The sequence below is a fragment of the Paroedura picta genome, chromosome 10 (assembly GCF_049243985.1).
Source record: "Paroedura picta isolate Pp20150507F chromosome 10, Ppicta_v3.0, whole genome shotgun sequence".
In the NCBI taxonomy this organism is placed as follows: Eukaryota; Metazoa; Chordata; class Lepidosauria; order Squamata; family Gekkonidae; genus Paroedura; species Paroedura picta.
The window spans coordinates 41151638-41174242 of record NC_135378.1 but is presented as its reverse complement, the minus strand read 5'-3'; the positions used below and the strand labels follow the sequence as shown (position 1 = coordinate 41174242).

General features: G+C 43.4%; 2 protein-coding genes across 3 annotated transcripts in view; one reads left to right on the top strand and one right to left on the bottom strand.

Annotated features, from left to right (window-relative positions):
* The window catches only part of GPM6A (glycoprotein M6A), a 205017-nt gene extending 191042 nt beyond the window's left edge, over positions 1 to 13975 (bottom strand). The window contains exon 1 of one of the 2 annotated variants that reach the window (XM_077302438.1): positions 13812 to 13975. In XM_077302438.1, the coding sequence (XP_077158553.1) occupies positions 13812 to 13815 (4 nt within the window). In that variant the 5' untranslated portion in view covers positions 13816 to 13975. The remainder of the gene's footprint in view (positions 1 to 13811) is intronic. The other variant, XM_077302436.1, reaches the window with a different exon arrangement.
* A 175-nt stretch (positions 13976 to 14150) lies between these two features.
* Positions 14151 to 22605, top strand: part of WDR17 (WD repeat domain 17) — a 69521-nt gene continuing 61066 nt past the window's right edge. Inside the window, exon 1 of the mRNA XM_077302428.1 lies at positions 14151 to 14721. The gene's annotated coding sequence lies outside the window, so the exon portion shown is untranslated. The remainder of the gene's footprint in view (positions 14722 to 22605) is intronic.

Genomic DNA, 22605 nt, shown 5'->3' with positions numbered 1-22605 from the left:
CTAAAACCTTCTTATCACCCATAACCACATACAAGTCTAACTTAACATAGAAGTAGAGTTTCATTCAGCAAAGAAGGATGTGGAATCAAGGCAGGACACAAATATAAAACTCAAATGTAGATAACATAACTTACAGTTGGAATCTAAGTGATGATTAGAATCTTCTGCACGTCTATCACACTCTGTCTGCTATGGCTTGGGTGGCTTTCTTATTTCTAAATCTGGGGGTATACCTTGTTTTAGCCTCAGATTTTCTTTGGATGCTGCAAGTAGATTTTCCTCCCCTTATTTCCCAGGCTGAAATTAGCGACACTGAGTCCAATGAAGGCAGCCTCACATCGTGTTGTGCTCCCTCCCTTTTTTAAAAACATGGGTGTTTTGTTTTGTTGCAAAATGGTGCCTGCTGGCACCTTTGTTTTCGATGCATCCCTTAATCCCACCATTCTACAGTCTTTATCACCTCACCCAAAGTGTCCTGAATGCTTTTAAAGATGAAATCAGGTTTTCTGGGGATTCCTTTGCTGTGGGGCAAGTGAGGGCGCAATTTGGGACTGCCCATGAAGAAACAAATTTTAATACAGATACAGACAAAAAAATTGACCCTTTAAAAGGCCTAAAGGAAGCAGTGGTACACCTGTTGCTCAAAAAAAATATCCCTTTACCCGCAGAAGCCTGACAACTACCCCCCCCCCATCTCGCACTTAGCGTTCCTGGGGAAATTAGTTGAAAGGGCTGCAGCAGACCAAATATCAGCATTCCTGAAAGAAAGTTCAGCCCTTGACCCATTTCAGTCGGGTTTCTGGCCTGGCCATGGGGTGGAAACGGCACTAGTCACCCTGACAGATGACCTCCGTCACCAGCTAGACCAAGGCAGGTCAGCACTGCTTATACTATTAGATTGTTCAGCAGTGTTTGACACTGTAGATCATGAGCTCCTAGCTCACTGCCTTGCGGATGACAGGATACAGGGTACAGCTCTCAGATGGCTGATCTCCTTCCTCGGGGGTCGCGGACAGAGGGTTGAAATAGGACAGAGAGTATCCAACTACCATCAGCTCACATGTGGAGACCCACAAAGAGCAGTCCTCTCTCTTGTTTTATTTAACATCTTCACGCGTCCTCTTGCTCAGCTGGTACGGAGGTTTGGGCTGGGTTGCCACCAATATGCAGGTGACACCCAGCTCTTCCTCCTGATGGATGACCGCCCCAATTTCCCCCCAGAAACCTTAACCAGATGCCTGGAAGAAGTGACGAAATGGCTCAAGCAGAGTCATCTGAAGCTCAACCCTTCAAAGACAGAGGTCCTGTGGTTGGGTAAGAAGGGACCAGGTAAGGAAGCATGCCTACCCAACCTGGACGGAGTGCATCTAACAGTGGCCCACTCTGCCAGAAACCTGGGAGTGATCCTCAATGCTCCCTTTTCAGGGATGCACAGGTCACAAGAGTAGTGTGGCAGGCAAGCCAAGCTACTAGCGCCCTACTTGGCATCAGAACACCTAACCACAGTGATCCATGCGACGGTAACCTCTAGACTGGACTTCTGCAACTCGCTCTATGCAGGCCTACCCTTATCCTTGATCCGGAAACTGCAACTGGTACAGAATGCAGCAACCAGGATTCTCACCAATACACCATGGAGATCTCACATCCGGCCTATACTGAAATAACTGAATTCCCAATTGAATTCCAGATTCTCTCCCAATTGAATTCCAGATCAGGCTTAATGTTTTGGTTCTTACCTTCAAGGCCATATGTGGTCTGGGCCCAGTGCACCTAAGAGACTGTCTCTCCACCTATACTCCCAAAAGATCATTACGCTCTGCCACCGCCAACTGGCTAGTGATTCCTGGCCCCAAAGAAGCACGTCGGTCCTCAATGAGGGCCAGAGCTTTTTCTCTCCTGGCCCCCACCTGGTGGAATGAGCTCCCTGAAGAGATCATGGCCCTGTCCGAACTCCCAAAATTCCACAGGGCCTGCAAAAGGGAGCTCCTTCACCATGACCTGAACCAGTCTGTCCTCTCTAAGGGCTTAGCTAAATTCCATTCCTTTTATATTGTTTAAGATCACTGAAATTGTGTTATTTAGATTATTCTTGTTGTTTCATTTGTTTATGTTATATATTAATTTGTTCCATGTATCCCCCCCATGTTGTATGTAAACCGCCCTGAGCCGTATGGAAGGGTGGTATAGAAATCAAACAAACAAACAAACAAATAAATAAAATGCAAATCCAAACATATCACTAGTGTGGAAACAGTCTCTGTGGGGATAGTGCTCTTCAGGCATTTTGTGTTGTTCCAGCTCTCCAGAGGCTGCAGCTCCCTTGAGACCATTTTCTCCGTCCTTGGACCCGGATAGCTTCTGTCTACTTTTTGTCTCCTCAGGACCCACTCTTTTCCTCCTTGTGTTGTCCCACGTGCCCATCCCAAACATGCAAACAGGATGAAAACAGAGCCCATATGTAGAGTGCTCAGAGTGCTGAATTAGAATCAGGAAAGTCCAACTTTGCTGTGGAAACTTGCCAGCTGACCTTGTATCAGTCACAAATTCTCAAGTCTTATCTATATTACCGTGTTGCTGAGAGTTGAAAATGGAGAATTCCATAAACCTATTTGGGTCCCCATTAGTGAGAAAGTTGGTATATAAAGGAAATAAATAATAAGGTGGTGGCAGGTCCAAAGAGGAAATGTGACATTTGTAAGAGAGCTATTATGAGGAGACCCTGGATATTATGAAATATTCCATACCAGCATCAGTTTACAGCAACTTTTTTCAATCTTTTGACCATGGAAAAGCCCCTGAAATAATTAGATTTCAAGGAGCCTCGGAAGTGATGTCAGCTGACCACATCCTCTGCCACAATCCTGGAAGTCACATCACTACCCACACCCTGAGATCTCCTTTTGCTCCCACCCCCAGCCTCTACTACTACTTAAGCAGTTCTGCCTCATGTAGATCAGAAAAAAGTCTACGAGTTGAGAAAACAGACCATTCCATGCCATCTCAGAGCTCCCACAGACCTCTGGGAATCCTTGGTTTACAGATACTTGCAATTAAGATATACCAGAACTTGGGCACCAAATGCACAAGAACTTTCAAAAATTATTTGCTCCACATGGGGGTGACCTCAAGCCAATACATTTCTAGCAATGGGTAGACAGAAATAATTTCATAACTGAGAAAAATGCAGAGCTTATTTCAAGGATAGTGAAACTTTGTGTATTACCATCTCTGAGTCTAAAGTAGAACCAGCATGATGCAGTGCTTAGAGTATCAATTAGGATCTGGGAGATCCAGGTTCTCTCTCATGGAAGATTGTTGGGTAACCTTGGGCCAGTTATGCACTCTCAGCCTAACCCACCTCAAAGGGCTGTAGGGAAAATAAAATAAAGGAAAGGGCAATAATGTGGCAATAGAAACAAGATTACAAATAGTTCCTAAAACTAACACCAGCTTCAGATCTGGCACTGACGGCAGACAAAACACACTTCCTGTTTCTTGACATCTGTATCTTGACTGAAATAAAGCATTTAGAATTATTGTATCCACAGCACTCTCATATTGGGAGTTTGAGTATATAGGAGGGTATTAAAAATTATAGTTCAGGACAAAGAAAACATAAAATAATCAACACAGGATTCAGGCAAGGGAGATTCGACATATAGGGACAAAATCTCTGTTTCCCTGTTGTTAAAAAGGACTGACAGCCTCCCAGCAAGCTTTAAGGACCAAGCATCAAACTGCCAAACAGCTTGATTTTTTTTTTACTGAATTGGATAGAGATGTCTTTAAATGTCTTTAAATTAAACATCTATAATTTTTTATAATATTCTTAAAAGGGAGTGGGGTTTCTTTCATGCAACATGAGTTTGCAATGCATAACAGTACATAAAGGTATGCTGCCCTCTCATGGATAGAATAATGATATACTGTTGCAGGCCATGGCGTCATCTCCTAGATGTGTTTTAACAGGTAAATTAAAGGAAAACACAATGCAATTACTTTACTTTCATCTCATTCCATCACGAAGGTGAACAACCTTTGTTAGTGTTGTGCTTGTCTGATTTGTATTCATCTTTATTTATAATATATTATATATACTGGCACGCTCAAGGCAGCTAACAAAATCATATTGCACAAAACAGTTCAGTACAACATAGAATCATAGAGTTGGAAGGGGCCATACAGGCCATCTAGTCCAACCCCCTGCTCTACGCAGGATCAGCTCAAAGCATCACAGAAAACACCTCAAATCATCTTAAAGATGATTCTTGGTGGAAACTTGGAAAACTGGATTGGGTCAGTCACTTTGCAACTGTCAGTTAAAAGGTAACAACAGCCATGAAGAAGGGGGGGGGGACTTTTAACTCTTTCCTCTACAATGGGTGGCCTTCTGCCCTCAAATGCAGCAACAGAAAACTGTTAACTTATACTAATGCTCTGTAGTCTCACAGAAGAAAGTGCCCCAATTTATCTATTTAAAATGTTTTTATATTGCTTTCCTATCCTACACTTTCCATCTATACATAAACACTAAAACAAGCAATAACAGATTATCACCACAACAGGTAAGTTTCTAAAGGCCCTTTTGAAAGGCTTGACCATTTCTTCTAGAATCACCAAAGATGGTGCATTCCACCCCCCCTAAAACAGCCCAATCCTTCTGGCTGCTCCAAGAGATAAGGTGGAAGCTAAAAACAGAAACAAAACCAAGGAAAACGGAACCTCAATGCAAAAGCAAGCAGAGAGAGAGAGAGAGAGAGAGAGAGAGATGGAAATATCACAGGTGGGCTACCTTCATGATTCGGCCTCCATTTATGAAGAGTGGTTCAAAATCACATCCAAGTGATGTGACAGAATCCTAAACTCTGAGCCCTGTTGAGACAAGACTCTCTTCAAGAGCTCATACCATGAGGGTCCCAGGTTACTGAGCACTTAACAAGTTGAAAACAGCACTCTGAATTGGACTTGGAAACAAACCAGAAGCTGGAGTAAGTGATTTCAGGACCTCAGTGATATAGAAAAATTTACTAGCTTCTATCAGCAACTGGGCAGTTATTCTTCCACTGAGCTACTTATTCCTATAATTCAACTAAGAATACACTGTTGCAACACAACACATCAAACTATCCAGTGGTATAAATTTATGTGTTTAACGCTGCAGAAAGTTGCTCTCAGTCCAGTCCAGGTGTAGTGGATAAATGGCATTGCAAATGCTTAGATCTGATTTGCATTTAAATTAAGTTCCTACGCATAAATTCTGCTGTTTAAGCAGATCAGTGTAGTTATTTCAAGAGCTTTATTAATCCAAGCAATCTTACAAGACCTTGACAGTCTACACAAAACATATCTTTAGAGCTATTAAAATACCAGCCTTTACTATTGTGTTCATCACACACTAAGTAGTATCAAATCTCCTTAAAAGCAGATCAAGGAGAGCAAAAACATTACCCTTATTTAAAACTGTTATGTTTTCTAACTGCTTTTAAATAGTAGGTTCATATGTGTTTCAATCAAATACTAAATAAAAGCATGCTTGCAAAAATGCAATTTTTTTACATTAGAAGGATCTTTAAAAAATTGTTTTGAATAATTTTGTCCACAATCCCATAGTTACTGGTTACCCTAGCACAAGTTCACACAAAACTGTAGACCTCTAGAACTCAGTAACTGAGGTTAATGGCATACATTTTTGAATAAAAATGGCCTTATTTATTCCAGATCCCACCTATATCTATATCACATGAATTAACTTCTAACATTTCAAACATCTGAAAACATTCTTAAGTTTTCAGGATAGTTTAAATTATGTTAATTTTCAGCATAAATGATTGAAAATTATATTCTGACTGTTGTGATGGGCAGATTCAGGACCGATTCTCATCCAAGTGATCCTCACTGTGTAAGCTACGCCTTAGAAAAGAAAAAAAATTACGAAGAAGATTAAATATCTGAAAAGGGATCTAGGACAATTTGGCGCTAACAGAGGCAGTGGTCAAAGTTGGGCAGTTTGACACAGTTATGCTGAACAGGTTCTCCAACCTGATCTCCATCTGAAATCACACAGTAGCAAACAGAAGGTACTAATTGCCTAAACAATGTATATTACACATAGAATTGCAATTTCTCACAGAAAATACTTGTGTATTTATTATTAGACTTTTTAGATGCTGCTCACCTGAAGGGTCTTTTACTTACAACATTAAAATGAATAAGGTATAAACAAATAATAAAAATAACAGATATAAAATATTAACATTAAGATAAGTGGCTATCACCATAAACAGCACAAACATGTGATTACCCTAAAAGGCCAACCTAAAAAATTCACTTTTGCATGCCCTCCAGAAATTAAACAAGTCTGGCAGGGCATGGATGTCATCTTAGTGTGCATTCCAAAGGTAGGGGCTACAACTAAAAAGGCCTTTCCCTTATGACAACCAACCAAGCCATTCTGGAGCCAGGCACTTCCAAGAGGTCCTTAGATGATGACTGAAGGGAACATGGGGGTTTGTGACATGAGAGACATAGGTATGGGGTTCCTAGACCGTTAAGGGCTTTAAAGGTTATCACTGAGACCTTGATCCTCTGCAATCCAGAGACTAACTGGAATGAGCAGAACTGGAATAATAAGAGCTGACAATGATGTTCCAGTTAGCAAACTGCCAGCTGCATTCTGGACCACTTGCAGTTTCCAAAGCATTTTCAAGGTTAGCCCTATGAACAGAAAATTGCACTAGTCCAATCTGAAGGTGACCACTGGATCAATGTGGCAAGGTTTGACCCATACAAATAAGGAGCCAGCTGATAGGCCTGGCATAGGTGTGAAACTGCTGTCCATGCTACCATAGACACTGGTTCATTCAGGATACTTTACAGAGTCTACAGCTGTCAACTGGACACCATCAAGTCTTGGAAGTGACCGTCCAGCTAGCATTTCAGTATTTCCCAGCCACATGATCATTACCTTGGATGATTCAACTTCAGACAGCTCTCCCTACCATATCCAGTCACCGTAGTAGTGTTGAGAGCCCTGCCACCAGCTGCTTATCCAGCAGGATGAAGAGCTGAGTGTCATCAACATATTGATGGCGCCCAACTCCCAATCATCTGATGATCTCAGCAAGAAGGTGCATATATGTTAAATAACAAAAGAAGAAAAGTTTGAACCCTGTGAGACCCCACAATTCCAGTTTCATTGGGAAAACCTCTCCTCCCTGATTGCAAATCTTTGGAAGGATGACAAGAACCAACTAAGGGAGGTAAGAGAGGTAAGATGGCTGATCAATACCAAATAGCCAACTCTATCAGCCGCTGATAAACCCAGATGGATCAAAAAGTACAGTGTGCCTTTATCCAGATGTAAAGAAAGCCCATCAACCAAAGTCTTGGTCTCAAAGCCAGGCCTGAAGTCTGATTTACGTCCATGGCAGGCATCCAGGAAAACCTGGAGCTGCCTGGACACTGCTTACTCAGTTATCTTCCTTAGAAAAGGTAGAATAGGCACTGGGTGGTAATTGACCAGCTCCTTTTTATCTAAGGAAGGTTTCTTTAGCAAAGGTCTAAGCCAGGGGTAGTCAAACTGCGGCCCTCCAGATGTCCATGGACTACAATTCCCAGGAGCCCCTGCCAGCGAATGCTGGCAGGGGCTCCTGGGAATTGTAGTCCATGGACATCTGGAGGGCCGCAGTTTGACTACCCCTGGTCTAAGCGATCAACTCCTTAAGGGAGCTGAGGGAACAGCCCTGTGAGAGAGATAAAATAATCTGTCTCCGTCCCACTTACCACTTTGTGGCATGACTTTACCAGCAATAAGGAGATAAGAGTCCCAGGATATAATTGGCTTCAGCTGTCAGGATCCTGTCAACATCCACAAGACAGAATAGACCAAAGAAGCAGGGGGAAAAACCCAGAAAGAAAAATAACCAAATAGGGTAAGTGGAGCCCCATCCCACTACTATTATTAAATTCAGCAGCCAACTCCAAAGAGAGCTTAGAAAACACTAGACATATTCCAGTGCTGACTACGGACTAGTAACTGACATGGAAGGCTATTAAGACATTTGAGTTTGTGTACCCAGCATCACAAGATGAAACTGTTGCTAAGGTAACACTAGTAATAATAGTAGTGCTACATTAAAATGAACAAGCTGTTTGGATTTCAAATAGTTGTGGAATGTGTCCTATCTTCAGACTCCACACTGAATAAAATGATGTCGGAACGGCATTTTAGTTTCATTGTTATTTCTAGGCATAAATTAATTACAGGCATATATGAAATCACAGAAGTGATGCATGGAGTCCTGTTAATATGCTTTCCAAAACCACACCTAAACCAGCCCCAGCATATGTACGTTGAACCTCTTTTTAAAAATATGTTAAAAGCAAAACTGGATCGATCAAGAAGTCCCTGTTTAGTACAAAGACAGCAGGCAGGAAAGAGTCAAGACCTCTTCCAGCTCCGTAGACAGGGCCAACTGGTCTTCTTCCAACTCAAGAGGCAGGACCAACAGGACTTCTCTTTCCCTAACAGATACTGGGTACTGTTAAATAACCATGTGAGCCCAAACCACCACTACAGAGGGTTAAAAAACAAAAAAACAATTCTTGTCCCTAAGGATAGCGATCCCCAACCTGTGGGCCACGGACCACCAGTGGTCCGTCGACTAATTGGAGGTGGGCCATGAAGGATGCCTTCTTCCCCCCCCCTCAGCCCTTTACTTCATCCCCCCCGGCCCTTTACAACACACTTCGGGTGTCATTGTCTCCCATCACTCCCAGATGGGACTATCTTGTTGCAGAGAAACAAGCTCAGGGTTCCCATTGATTTGTCACTGTCATGAGTTAAAATTTCCATGAAAATAAAATGTTCCTTATGTTCATTGTTGTGGCGTGTCTGTAACTTATTTTGAAGGGATGTATAAACATTACCATAGCGACCAGAGTCAGAGAGCGTTAGGGCAGTTGTTGAGAGTAGAGGAGTAAACTACCCCACACACACACACACACACACCGGGCCTCAGTAAAATTGTCAAGCGTTGAGTGGTCCCCGGTAATAAAAAGGTTGGGGACCACTGGGACATTCCCTAAGCCTCTTCGGGAATGCATCAAAAATAAGGAACAACATAGAACACTAGATGGCAAGGGGCCCTGCAGAAATACAAGCCTCCTTGCCTTTCTTGGGTGAAATTTGCCTGCTGTCCTTGTAGTTAAAAAAAGGGAAATTCTTGGTAAGTCCATTTCCATTTGTCATTTAATGCATTTAATTGCTTTAAGATTCTTAGGGCTGATCCTGCGTTGAGCAGGGGGTTGGACTAGATGGCCTGTATGGCCCCTTCCAACTCTATAATTCTATGATTCTATCTATGAAAACCAGGAGGCAGAAAAGGGATGGCCTGTATGACCCCTTCCAATTCTATGATTCTATGATTATATCTATGAAAACCAGGAGGCAGAAAAGGGATGCTGGCTCATATCATGGATCTTTAGAGACAGGCAAGGCTTCCTCCTGCTTCACAGACTTTCTTCAATCTGCTACACAACTCTCTTATCCAAAATAATTTCAAAAGAAGTGAAATAATACGTTCTGCAGTGTCAGAACGTGATGACCAGGCCACTGCTCTACATATGTCCTCAAAGGTACTGGTGCAATGTACAAATAAATAAATGTGTTGTGACGCCACCTGGAGATACTAAATCTGACAATTACTAGCCTAGGGTGATGCATTCCTTGAGCCATCTGTTGATGATGGACCTGGATTTTGGTCCATATTAAAAGAAGGAGGGTGTTACAACTTTACTCTGCTCTGGTTAGACCTCACTTGGAGTACTGTGTTCAGTTCTGGGCACCACAACTGAAGAAAGATGTAGAGAAACTGAAGCATGTCCAGAAGAGGGCTACAAAGATGGTGAGGGTTTTTGAGGAAGCTTGGTCTGTTTAGCCTGGAGAGAAGATGACTAAGATGTGATATTATAACCATCTTCAAATACTTGAAGGACTGGCATAGAGAAGATGGAGCAGAGTTTTTTTCTGTTGCCCCAGAGAGTAAGACCAAAACCAATGGGTTGAAATTTATTCAAAAGTTTTTTTGGCTAAACTTCCAGAAGAAGTTCCTGACGGAGAGGTTCCTCAGTGGAACAGGCTTCCTCGGGAGGTGGTGAATTCTTCTTTGGAAGCTTTTAAACAGAGGCTAGATAGTTATTTGATAAAAATGCTGATTTTATTAACTTAGATTGTGAATGGGTAGGCAGAAAGGAATGTGCCAGGGGCTATCTCTTGTGGCCCTTCCTTGCATACCCAGGGAATTTCTGATCGCCACTGTGGGATGGTAAGTGAATTTCCTCCAGGTCAGACTGGATTTCGGACATTTTTGGTGAGGGGATCACTTAGGCATGAAATTAGGGCCACTGTGGGTAAGCAGGTAGTTGTAAGGTTCCTGCAGTGTGCAGGGGGCTGCACTAGATGACCCTGGAGGTCCCTTCCAACTCTATGATTCTATGACCTATACACTCAATGGCCTTGGACTCCTTATGTGTATGTATAAATCAAAACACACACTGCTGGCTGGTGCATAAACTCAATTCTCTGAACTGACTCCTTCAAGAGTCCTTTTAGGACTGGTACTATTTCTTCTTGTTCAACTTGGCCAAGGTATCCTTGGCAACCATAACCTCTGATCCAGATGTGCAGGTCCGCCTACCACACACATACAAATAAAAATGTAATGACAGTCTCCAATGTGTTTCCTCGAATCCACATGTTTTAAAATTTTATGGGTAAAATCCTAAATGTGCTGATGGAACAAGGGAAGCAGAACCTTCTGATTATTCCCTATCTGACTGACTAGCAAAGAGTTGAGTTCATCCCAAGCAGACAGCTAGTAGTCTTGGCTTGGCCACATGCACATACTTTCATGGTCTTCTGTAATTGGCAATTTTCTCCTGTAACTTTTATCTGGAAACTGAAGCCAGACAATATTTCCCAAAGCAAAGAATCAATTCTGACCTTGGCCTGGAACTTTCAAACATTTAGGAAACCTCCCAACATTTTGTGATTTGCCCCAGGTGCAAGGTAGACATTTTCTGAGTGGCTCTATCCAATGACAGTTATTTTGTGATGGTGTTTATTATCCTGCCTTAAAATTCACAAAATGGCTAATGGTGATATTGGGACTAACTCTTGGTGGAGCCAGTTTGGTGTAATGGTTAGGAGGGTGGACTTCTAATCTGGCAAGCCGGATTTGATTCTGCACTCCCCCATGTGCAGCCAGCTGGGTGACCTTGGGCTCCCCATGGCACTGATAAAGCAGTGATATCAGGGCTCTCTCTCAGCCTCGCCTACTTCACAGTGTGTCTGTTGTGGGAAGAGGAAAGAGAAGGTGATTGTAAGCCGCTTTGAGCCTCCTTCAGGTAGAAAATAACAGCATATAAGAACCAACCTTCTTCTAACAGCCACTGACTGTAGCCTAAGAAATAGTTGTCCTTTTGTGAAGGAAGAAAACAGAGGCCTGAGAAAGAACTGCAGTCAGTAACAAGCCTATGAAAACTAAAAGGGCATAGCCAAGGTCTGCAGAAACCCTATTGTCACACTGAAGCTCAAGGTAGAGATGTTGTTTAATAAATTAATAAATGACTGGCTGGATGACTCTGAGGAGAAGGGCCTGGAACCTGAAAGAGTCCTACTCCCTGGGAAGCTCATAAGACCTAGTTAAAGACTGACACATGGAATGCAGAGATTATTTACCACCCATTTTTAGATGAAGCTTACCTATTTACTTACCTCATTAAAATTATTATAACTACATGACAGTATAGTCACTGGAATCCATCAGAATTGACGTGGATACTGCTAGTCTCAAAATGCCTTCATAACTTGTCCATACCTCAAACAGGCATATTAATATTTTAAGTACACCAGAGGGGTTCAACCTCAAGGTTATGGATTCCTGTACAAAAGTAGCTAGATAAGAGAACATAGGAGTCCTACATCTATGATTATTTTGGGAAAGGGATTGTTATTGTAAAGACAGTTTATTATCTCATTGCTTCAAAAACTATGTTTCCAAACATTCTCCTCTTCTTCTAGAGGCACCGGAGTCTCATTCTCCTTTTCATAGCTGGATTCCCTAATCTCTCTCACATTCATAGACAAATTAGATAAAGGGATTTATTTATAAAACAGTAAAATGCATATCTTTAAAAGTTCCAGATGAAAACTGGGGAAAATACACCTATCTGATTAGACAGCTCCATTACTAAAATGCTATGTAGTGTTAGTAATGAAAATTAGAGAAAAGTCCACCATACATGTAAATATGCTACATGTCACCACCTAACTAGAGAGGTAAAGGTATCCCCTGTGCAAACACCGGGTCATGTCTGACCCTTGGGGTAACGCCCTCTAGCATTTTCTTGGCAGACTCAATATGGGGTGGTTTGCCAGTGCCTTCCCCAGTCATTACCGTTTACCCCCTAGCAAGCTGGGTACTGATTTTACCGACCTTGGCAGGATGGAAGGCTGAGTCGACCTTGAGCCAGCTGCTGGGCTTGAACTAAATGTTCATGAGTTCACTTCCCATTAACTTCACACATTGGTTCATTAAGTGGCTTGCAGTGCCATCCTAAACAGAGTTTCCACCTTTTAAAATCAATAGGCTTAGAAGGAAGTAACTCTGCTTAGGATGGCACTGTTACACAGGAACAACTCAAGATGGGAATAAAGGCCCTCCTCTATTTTCTTGTGAGTAATCCATTCCAATTATGTTTCTGAAATGGCAGCAGGTCAAATTGCTCTTGGGCTATCCTGCTTAACCCAGAATATGGCACACAAAGGCAATCAATAAAAAGGTAAAGGTAAAGGTATCCCCTGTGCAAGCACCAAGTCATGTCTGACCCTTGGGGTGACACCCTCTAGTGTTTTCATGGCAGATTCAATATGGGGTGGTTATATCTGGCCCCAAATATTTATGCTGTATTGGGGAATGAGAATCTTTGAGCTGGGCTGGCTTCTTAAGGCCTTCCTCAGCCTGGAGATAGTGAGCAATAAAGCTTCACCTGCTGAAATGTTTCCAGTACACACAGCAGCTCTGCCAAGAAACAAAATAAAGTTGCCAACCTTAGCACAAAGGAGTGGCAAGACATTCATCGTGCAATCCTGGAAAACATCATGCATATTCCACAGAATCATGAGAGTGCCAGCAAAAGCAAGCGAGGTGCTTCTATCCATGGGGACAGCCCATCCTTCTATCACCCTAATAATGATGCCCGCAACAAGTGTTCCAAGCATGCTCACATAAACCCAAACAAGAGAATCCACGCTCGCCTGTGTTAGTAGGCACGGAAATACGGCGCACTTGCATCAAAATTTTAGCAGGTGCTGAGAACAAACCCAAAATAAAGCGTTTGCCTCAGACCCAAGACTGCCACAGCCCCTTCAAGGCCATCGGGTGAGCCAAGGGGCCGGGGACAAGAGACGGCGGCGCCCCAGGTGCAGCTGGTCGTTTTGCCGCCTGATGGCAGCGGGGAGAAGCGCGGTACCTGCTTCAAAGGCGCCTCTCCTACATTTCCCAGGGACGGGCCACTTAAGCGGCATATAAAACATTAGCCAGCGAGTCTGTGAAACTCGGCCGAGGCTGCAACCCAGAAGGGTCTCGCCTCGCCCTGGGAAGTGAGAGCCGGCGGGGGAGGGGGACTGGCCCAGCGCGAGCAACTCCGCCGAAAGTTTCCCTGGAAGTCCCAGCTCAGCCCACGCACGCCTCTCCGAGCCGGGCCGCCAGGAAAGCGCGCCTCTTCGCCCACGGCGCCGGACTCACCCATGGCGCCGCGCTCCCCGCGCCCCTCAATCGCTCGACCGCGCCCGGACGCTGCTCCCTGGCGAGGCGGCAGCCACTCCGCCCGGGCCGACCCTCCGGCGCGCTCCTCCCGCGAGCTGGCGGCCCCTCCGAGGCGCCTGCTTCTCCCCCCGCCGGAGGGAGGCGGGCCCGGAATGCCCCCCTCCTCCTCCTCCTCCTCCTCCTCCTCCTGCCGCCGCTGGCCACCTCGCCTGAGCCCCCGCGCCGGCTCAGTTCAGCTGCGGGGACGGCGACTGAGTCAGAATCGGGCGCAAGAGCATGGGCCGAGTGCCTGCGCCCCTCTCCTCCCCCGCCCCCCCCCCCGCGAGTAAATGCGAGGAGCTTTGAGTGGCGTCGGCTTTGTGACCACCGCCTCCCTCCCCCCTGCATCTTGCTGGTCAGAATCCCCTCACCCTCCATGAAGCACGCCAGTCCCGGGAGCGTGCCTGACTCGGAGCCCCTACTAGCGTCCTCCTACGCCTGCAGCCACCCGCCCAGTGGCCCAAATCAACACACAGGTGCCACTTGCCCCAGCACGACTGTGGAAAGTTGGGAAGAACTCTGCCTCCCGGGAACCACCCTTCTCTGCCCTGGGATCTGTGTTGCTGTTCTGCGACAATGTTTCTCCTCGGCATCCTTCTCACAGCGGCTCGGGCCCGGAGGGAGGGACTGGCCCAAGGTGACTCCGAGATGAGCTTGGGGGCTGAGCCGGCTATTAAAAGCACAAAGCCTCCCTGACCCCTTGGGAAACAAAGAAGCAGCGACAACCAACCCCGGTTGCGACCTGGCCCAAGCAGCATGCTGGCATTAGTTTTCTGCGGCAGAAATGAAGTTCTGGACAGAGAGATTTTCATTATTAATTAGCCAACTGGACCTTATTCACTTTCATTAGGTAAGATCCATGGATTTAAACGAGACTTATGATACAGGTAAGACTGTAGCCTATCTGTTCTAGTACGGAGCTCTGTCATCGAATCCACGGAAGTCAATATCAAAAGGATCGCACTTTCAGGGAATAGATGAGGCTAGGAGCTGGTGACCTCTGTTTGAAACTCAGTTCTGCATTAATCGTTGGCTATTACATTAAATGCTTAAATCATATTGTGTCGGGGAGATTATTACTAGTTTCATTCTATATTTTGGGCTCTGGGCTCTGGGATGAAGAATTACATTGTAGCTCTTGTGCTCTGTTTGACAAGATATCCAATAAGCAGGTATCTGCACTATATGCATAGCTCACAATTCCTGTTTAAAGCTACAGCTCTTCTAGAGTTACAGACCTATACATGTTTATCAGTATAAGTAACATTGAACTCAATGGATTTTCTATCAAGTAAATTCCTTGTAAACAGGAACTGTTTCAGAATTGCTATGAGAAGCTATTATCCTTAATGTTTAATGCATTATTGTATCTATATTAAGAATTTGTAGGTTTATTCATTCAATTGTAAGCCACCACTCTTGGCTTAACCCACCTTACAGGGTTGGTGTGAGAATAAGATGGAGGGGAGAAGAAAGTTGCAAGCTGTTTTGAATTCCCACTGGGCAGAAAAGCAGGATAGAAATGAATAAATAAATAACGGATGATGAGAAAGGTCTACTAGTTCAAATAGATCAGAAAAGCAGTATAGTAGGTTAATTTAAGTACAAATTAATATGTTGCTACAAGGTTATTGGCTAATAAAACATGCAAAGAACAGCCTATTAAAATTTCTAAGAGATTTCTAATTTCTAAGAACTATTAGATATTGTACTGAATAAGGAAAATCAAGTGTCTTTTTAAGACAGGATGGCAAGTAGTATTTTATTTCTTGATGAGTTTTAATGTGTCACCTTATCTTATTCACCTTGAAGATTGTTTCCTTAGATAGGACAATGTCTATTATATCCAAGGATATTAAAATGGTTCCCCATTGATTTCTGTTGTGTCTATTCAGGTCAGTAAGTCTCTTATGTGGAGATGGACATGCTTGTCCAGTGTAGATAGTAGAAGTGCATTGTTGATTTATCATTATATTAGATTATGATGATATGATGATGCACAAGTGGTTGAGCCTAGAAAGGTGTGGCTGATGTTATTGGCTGTTGTTTTGCTGTTTACCCCAAAGTGAATATAACTCTATCCAATGAAGTTTATACATCCTTGTTTATTTATCTTTAACCGTTCCTGCAGAGCGGATAAAATAAAACAGTAAGGGCCCTGACGGCGGGCCCTGTCTGGGATGAGGAAGGGTGCCAATAGGCCCCTTCCCCCGGACTGACAATCGGGAGGCGCTTTGTGCCTCCCGATCCATCCCCCTCCGAGTTCGGCCGCATGCAGCCGGCCACTGCCATTACCTGCCTTGATGTGGAGAGGGCAGGTCGCTGCCTGGCCACATACCCAGGAGGGGCCAGTGGCAGCAGCCATGGCACCAGCTGCGGCCGCAGCTGCCAACTGGACGCCTTGCCACCAGCCCGTACAGGCAGGAGCAAGCCGCGACGTCAGCCAGTGCCGCCAGACACGCCGGCGGCTGCAGTGCCCGCCCCACCCACTAAGAGGACAGCTCGCCCACCAGCCCATGCAGCCAGGAGCGGCCGGTGGAGCGCCGCTGCTCGAGCCAGCCATGACCACAACACATTGCCCGCCGGCCCACGCAGCCAGCAGCGGGTGGCGGCGGATGTTTGGGGAGCGGCGGCGGCAGCAACAGCAAGCCCACTGGAAGCCAGTGCCGGTGTCCTAGGACTGGTCTTATACAGGCTGTCCACGGTATTAGGGTGAGAACTTGGACAGTTACATTCTGGACCAGCTATAATTTCTAGAACAGGGTCAAGGGAAGACGCACATAGAGCAAGTTACAGTAATCAAACTTGGAGGTGACAGTTGCGTGGACTACTGTGGCAAGGTGTTCCAGGACCAAATAGGGCACTACCTTCACCCACTGAAGAGCACTGTGCTCTTTTAATACCAACCAGTTGGTGGTCACTGGCCCCAGGAAGTAAGTCTGGTCTCTGCCAGGGGCAGGACATTTTTCATTTTGGCCCCCACCTGGTGGAATAAGCTCCCAGAATACATCTAGGCCCTGTCAGAGCTAACAGAGTTCTGCAGGGCCTGGCCAATGGAGGCTTTGGCCCTACCTATCCATCTCTCCCTACCAAGACATCTAGATTGTGGTTGGCTTGGTCAGACAAGACATCTAGATTGTGGTTGGCTTGGTCAGAAGGGAAAGTGCTTCTACAAAATGTGCTGCTGACACTGAAATTTTAAATTGAAGTGTTTTAAGTGAATTTTGGATTTTTAATTTAGTCTGGTTATTTATTGTGGATGCTTATATATGACATTGCACATCTCCCTGAGCCAGTCTGCTGGGAGGATGGTATAGAAATTAATTAAATAATAGCAGCTTTGCTTGGTATAGGTGGGAAAACGCAGCCAACAGAGGGAGGAGATGGAATACATGGAATGTAGCAAATAAAAACTAAATTAATCTGTGCAGGGTCAATAAACAGCTTAAGGAGGGAACCTTCTAACAGAACTGTGCCAATTTACAACAGAATAACAAACAAGTCCTGGTAAATTACCTTTGTTTCAATATACTTGATATACTTCATCAGTGTATAACAATCGATGTGCAAAATGAGATACAACAGCAAATGCTCTGTGTTTTTTCCTTCTCTGGGAATGTGCCGTGGCAATTGCTCATGCCTTTCCAGGAGACAGGAGAGAATAGAGCATTTGCCGTTATATCTCATTTGATCCATTGATTGTTATATTGATTGTTATGAAGTATATTGAAACAAGGGACTTGTTTGTTATTCTGTTGGAAACTGGCACACTTCTGCATGGATTCATTTTGTTAACGTGTAGGTGGAAATACACCAGCTGTGCTACCTTCATGGCTTGAGCTGCCATTGTTAGGGAGGCACCAAAGATTACTCCCTGGTTCCTGGCTAATTGTGCAGTACTCAGTTGCACTCTGTCCAGCCTGGGGACACAAGTACAAGATAACCACATTAAAATGCTTCTTTGTACCTTATGCATAAACTTTATAAAAAGCATTGGCTTTTTTCAGCCTTTCAGTTTCCTCATCTAACCATTATTCTCTGAAATGGGTAGTAGTTAGCTTAGATAGGAGTTTCATGCTCATGATGGATCAGCAGGCTCAGAAAGTTTGCTGCTACTATTATCAATCATTGATGGGAAGCAATATTTTTCTGTATACTATTTCACCTTATCCACTCATTTTGCTGCCCTCTGACCATATATTTAAGAACAAATGAAACTCCTATGATTTATGCAGTGCAAACTTGAACATGCTCTAAAGCACAGCAGCATTAAAATGATTTCTGGCTCAATCTCTGTGCACTGCAACTAGCTGTCTTGCACAAAGTAAAAATTCAGTCTTGCACTGTGTTTGGTAGAACTAGTAACAGTATTTTATTTGCCAGCCAGCTGACTCAGTACCTTTGCTTCTGAAGGAGTGATCAGTGTGGCTGTTTGTCTGTAAAAAGGCAAAACTACTGAAAATCACAGATTTGTTTAGTGACAAGATCCATGCTTACAGAGGCAGTTCATTCTTTTAATTCACAATTTTAAAATGGAGTTGTCATAGTGCACCCTGGTAAAACCACACCTTGATCTGGTTTTCTCATGTGCTTTTCATGTCCATAATCAACTGGTAAAGCCTTTCACAGAATGAAGATAAATATTATTACATGCTAATGTTTGCTCTTGGATTTATCCATCTAATTAAAAAGGCAGAGTTTTGATTTTGATGCAGGAAATCCAGGACAGCAAATATACTTGCCAGCTACTCACTGCCAGAAACTGTAGAAGTCTACACCTAGTCAGAGATGTTTAGGGATTAACGTGTCTGACTGTGAAGAACCAGGTTCAAGCCCCAGTGAACCATGAAACTCATTGGTGGTCATTCTTTCTCAGCATAACCTATCTCATAGAGTTGTGAAGATAAACAAAAAACTGAAAACCAAGCAAACCACCTTAGGGTCCTCCAATGAAAGGCAGGATGAAGACACGACAGATTTGACAGATGTGTCACTATTATCATCATCTTTCTATAGATGAGATCTACAGGTGTTACTTTGTGTGCCCCTTTGCTTTCAGCATGTGCTTCTCTGGTACGTGTTTATTCAAGCACTCCCAGTACATTAATCTTGTTCTGATATAAACCCACAGTACCTAGAGCAAAATATGTGCATATAAAATTAACTTAAAGTGTTCCTATGGTTGTGGGAAAAGAAAGAAAGCGACCTCTGCTGACAACATGGTGACAGTGACTGTGTCCTCCTCCCCCAGCTTGCATTCAGACAAATGGCCCAAAGGAAATGAATAGTACCTGAACAAAATGCAGGAGAGAGAATCACAGCTAAACTCTCTGAATGAATGCTTATTAGTGAGCTTAAAGCAATAGCTGTGATGTAAAAAGATTAAACATCCAAGAAACATATGGAAAATTTAGATCACCAAAACTGAAAGTTAAAAATTCTAACAGTTATGCAAATCTACAGAAGAAAGAATTATACTGCCAACACCACTTTTATAGGCAATATCTGCAACCCTGAATATCAGTCAAAGGCTCTAAGAAATCTCTGCACAGTCAGCTTGACAGGTTTTTTGTTTGTTTGTTTTTGCACCCTTGATCTAGTAATCTGGTACAGACATACCCACTGATATTCAGCACAGAATACTGGTAAGTCTAGAGATGCATGAGTAGTCTTTAAAACAAGAAATTCACTTTCATTTATTTGGGTACCTCTTTAATTCTGGCATCCTAAGCAATAACCGAGCTCACCTAAATGGTCAGGCCAGCCCTATGCATAGGACTATAGCAAAATTTATAGCACACCTATAAGGATTACGTAGAAATGATCACCAAATATATGTATTGATAAATAAGCTACAAAACTATGAGATATCCATGTTTTTCTTCCCCTTCCTCCATTTTCTCAATGGCATGATTTCTATACATGCTATACATCATAGCTGAGGGAAGGTACTCTGTTACATCCCACTCCTAACACACCATCATTTGTTGCATTAAGCTGCTTTGTTTTTGTTCTTTTTGGCCTCATAATCTCTTTCTTCTGGTATTAGAGGAAAACAGGGAGAACAATTGTTCAGGGCGCTAAAGAGGAAAGGAGCATGGATTATTCCCCCTTATCAATATCTTCCATTTTCTATATTAAAGAGACCCCTCCCCCCAGTCCACTGTTTTTCATGTGGATTCCCACTCCTCCATCCCCAGGATACTTTAACTTTGCCCTTGTACAGGCAGTTTTGATCAGACATTCAGTTTCTCTATAGTAAACCCACAGAAACCCATGTGAGACCGAAGTTATTTATGAATATTAAACGCATTGAAGGAAGAGGAGAGAAGGAACCAAATTATCCAGGGGGGAAAAAGTTTTAGACTTTTTAAGCCTGTGCTCCACAATCAGAGATGTGGAACATGTTAGTATTGGCTGGAGAGTTGGCTGAACAGACAGAGTCTGGGGGAAAGTGCATAACTGAGAGACATAGTGAAAGCACTGGGTGCAGGCAGACATAGGATTATGTTGATACAAATACTTAGGTGATTGAAGAGGAAGGATTCCCTGACTAACTGCAAGACAAACCCGTTTTTATTATTGGTTGGCATCACACATCCTCAGAGATTAAGGCTGGGAAAGAGGTCATTGTTCTGGCTTCCATCCAGAGGGGATTCCCCATCTAAGTAATGGAAGAAGTGAATGTTGGCAGAAGGATGCTGGAAAATAATATCTAAATAGGGGTTTTGAAGAGTGGAGATGTATGAATAGTGTTTCCTAAAGTAAGTGCATGTGCATAATCACATTGTATTCCTCTCCCACCCCTAATCCAAACAATAATTTACACATATCATTGGGTTGGATCCAGCCAGCTTTTCAGTTATTCTCGCCCAAATTCTCTCCTTACATGGACCCATGCAGGGTTCCTGATTCCCAGCATAGCATTTTTTGATGGTCAAAGGGAATACCTCCCTCCTTTACTCAGGAGCGAAAATGCTGACTGGAGCCAATCGGTGATCTGGAAGGAATTTTTTCATAAATATCTTATTAATATACTGCATTAACATCCACCAGAGGTCACTCAAACCACAGGAGTATGATGTATAACTGTAATCCAGTATATTGATTTATGTTATTCAACCATATCAACATTTATGCCACATCTATATTTAATTTAATGTTGATTCATAGAAATATATTTGTTGAAATATTTGTACTCTCCCTTGTAGATCAAGGCAGTTTACAATTGCAAATAAAAACCATACAGAATCCAATAAAACCCCTCTGAAATACATGCCACTCAAATCCTATTAAACAATCTTCAAGTACAACGATATAGGCTAGATATCAGGGGGGAAAATTTCACAGTCAGAGTAGTTCAGCAGTGGGAAAGGCTGCCTAAGGAGGTGGTGAGCTCCCCCTCACTGGCAGTCTTCAAGCAAAGGCTGGATACACACTTTTCTTGGATGCTTTAGGATGCTTTGGGCTGATCCTGCGTTGAGCAGGGGGTTGGACTAGATGGCCTGTATGGCCCCTTCCAACTCTATGATTCTATGATTCTAATCTAGCAAATAAAATAGATTTACACCTTCTAAAAGCTTCTAAGCATAGTATGCTTCTCTCTTCTTCAGGGAGTCCTTTTTATAATGTGGGAATTATTAGTGAAAAGGACCAGGCTCTGGTAGCTAACTAGGTGAATAACTTTAAGTGGGAGAACCAGAAGGCAGCAAACAAGATGAGCATAACTAGGACATATGGGAAGGGAACACCTTCAGATTTGTGGGGCGGAGGTAAGTATCGCCAACTTCAGGTTGAGAAATATATGAAGATTTTGAAAGTGGAGCCAGAGGATTAAGGGAGGGACTTCAATGGAGTATAATCCCATGGACTCCACCTTCCAAAGGGGCCATTTTCTCCAGGTGAGCCGATCTCTGTTGCCTGAGGATCAGTTTTAATAGTGGGAGATCTCCAGCCATCGCCTGGAGCTTGGCAAACCTAGCCACGGGCCATAAAGACCTTCAAAGTTTATAACCAGCATCTTGAACTCCAACATGGACAGCTAAAATAGCCATTTAAAAAGAGGTGAGATGTGTTCCCAATGGCTAGCCTCTAACAATAATCAAATTGAACAAATGAAGACAATCTGGAACCTACAAGTGCAGTCCCCTGTACAGCGTGTTACATAGCTTACAAAAGCACTAAAAGGTTGATTGAGTCTAAGAGAGATGACAGACCACATACAGTTGTTAGAAAGCTCTCTCCGAGAGGGGCCTTAGGGACCAAGGTTTCCCAATCTGTTGGTCACAAAGCCCATGAAAGTACATCCAAGGTTTTTGCGATTTTACTGGTTTGTTTGTGCCATTTTTTAAGCAGGTCACTATATCAAGTGAATTTGGACTTACAGTTCACCATAGTAAGAAATTTTGGAGCCATTGTTTGGGCTATCAAATCAGTTCAGTGTTGCAGTCCAAAGCTTGACACACACACTCACTCACTCACAGATCACTGTCCTCTCTTGGCCCATGGGCCTCTAGAGAGATTCACATACAGTTACATTAGTAAAGATGGTACTATGCAGTACAGCATTCTGTAAACTTGGTATGCATGTGTGATGATGGCACATGTGCATATGGCTAGATTTCTGTGAGCTCAGCTGAATGTATTCACTTCACATATGTGAGAGGATTGTTTGCATGGATGTGTGAACATTATTTAACAATGCATCTTTGTACATTAGAAAGGGTAAGAAATC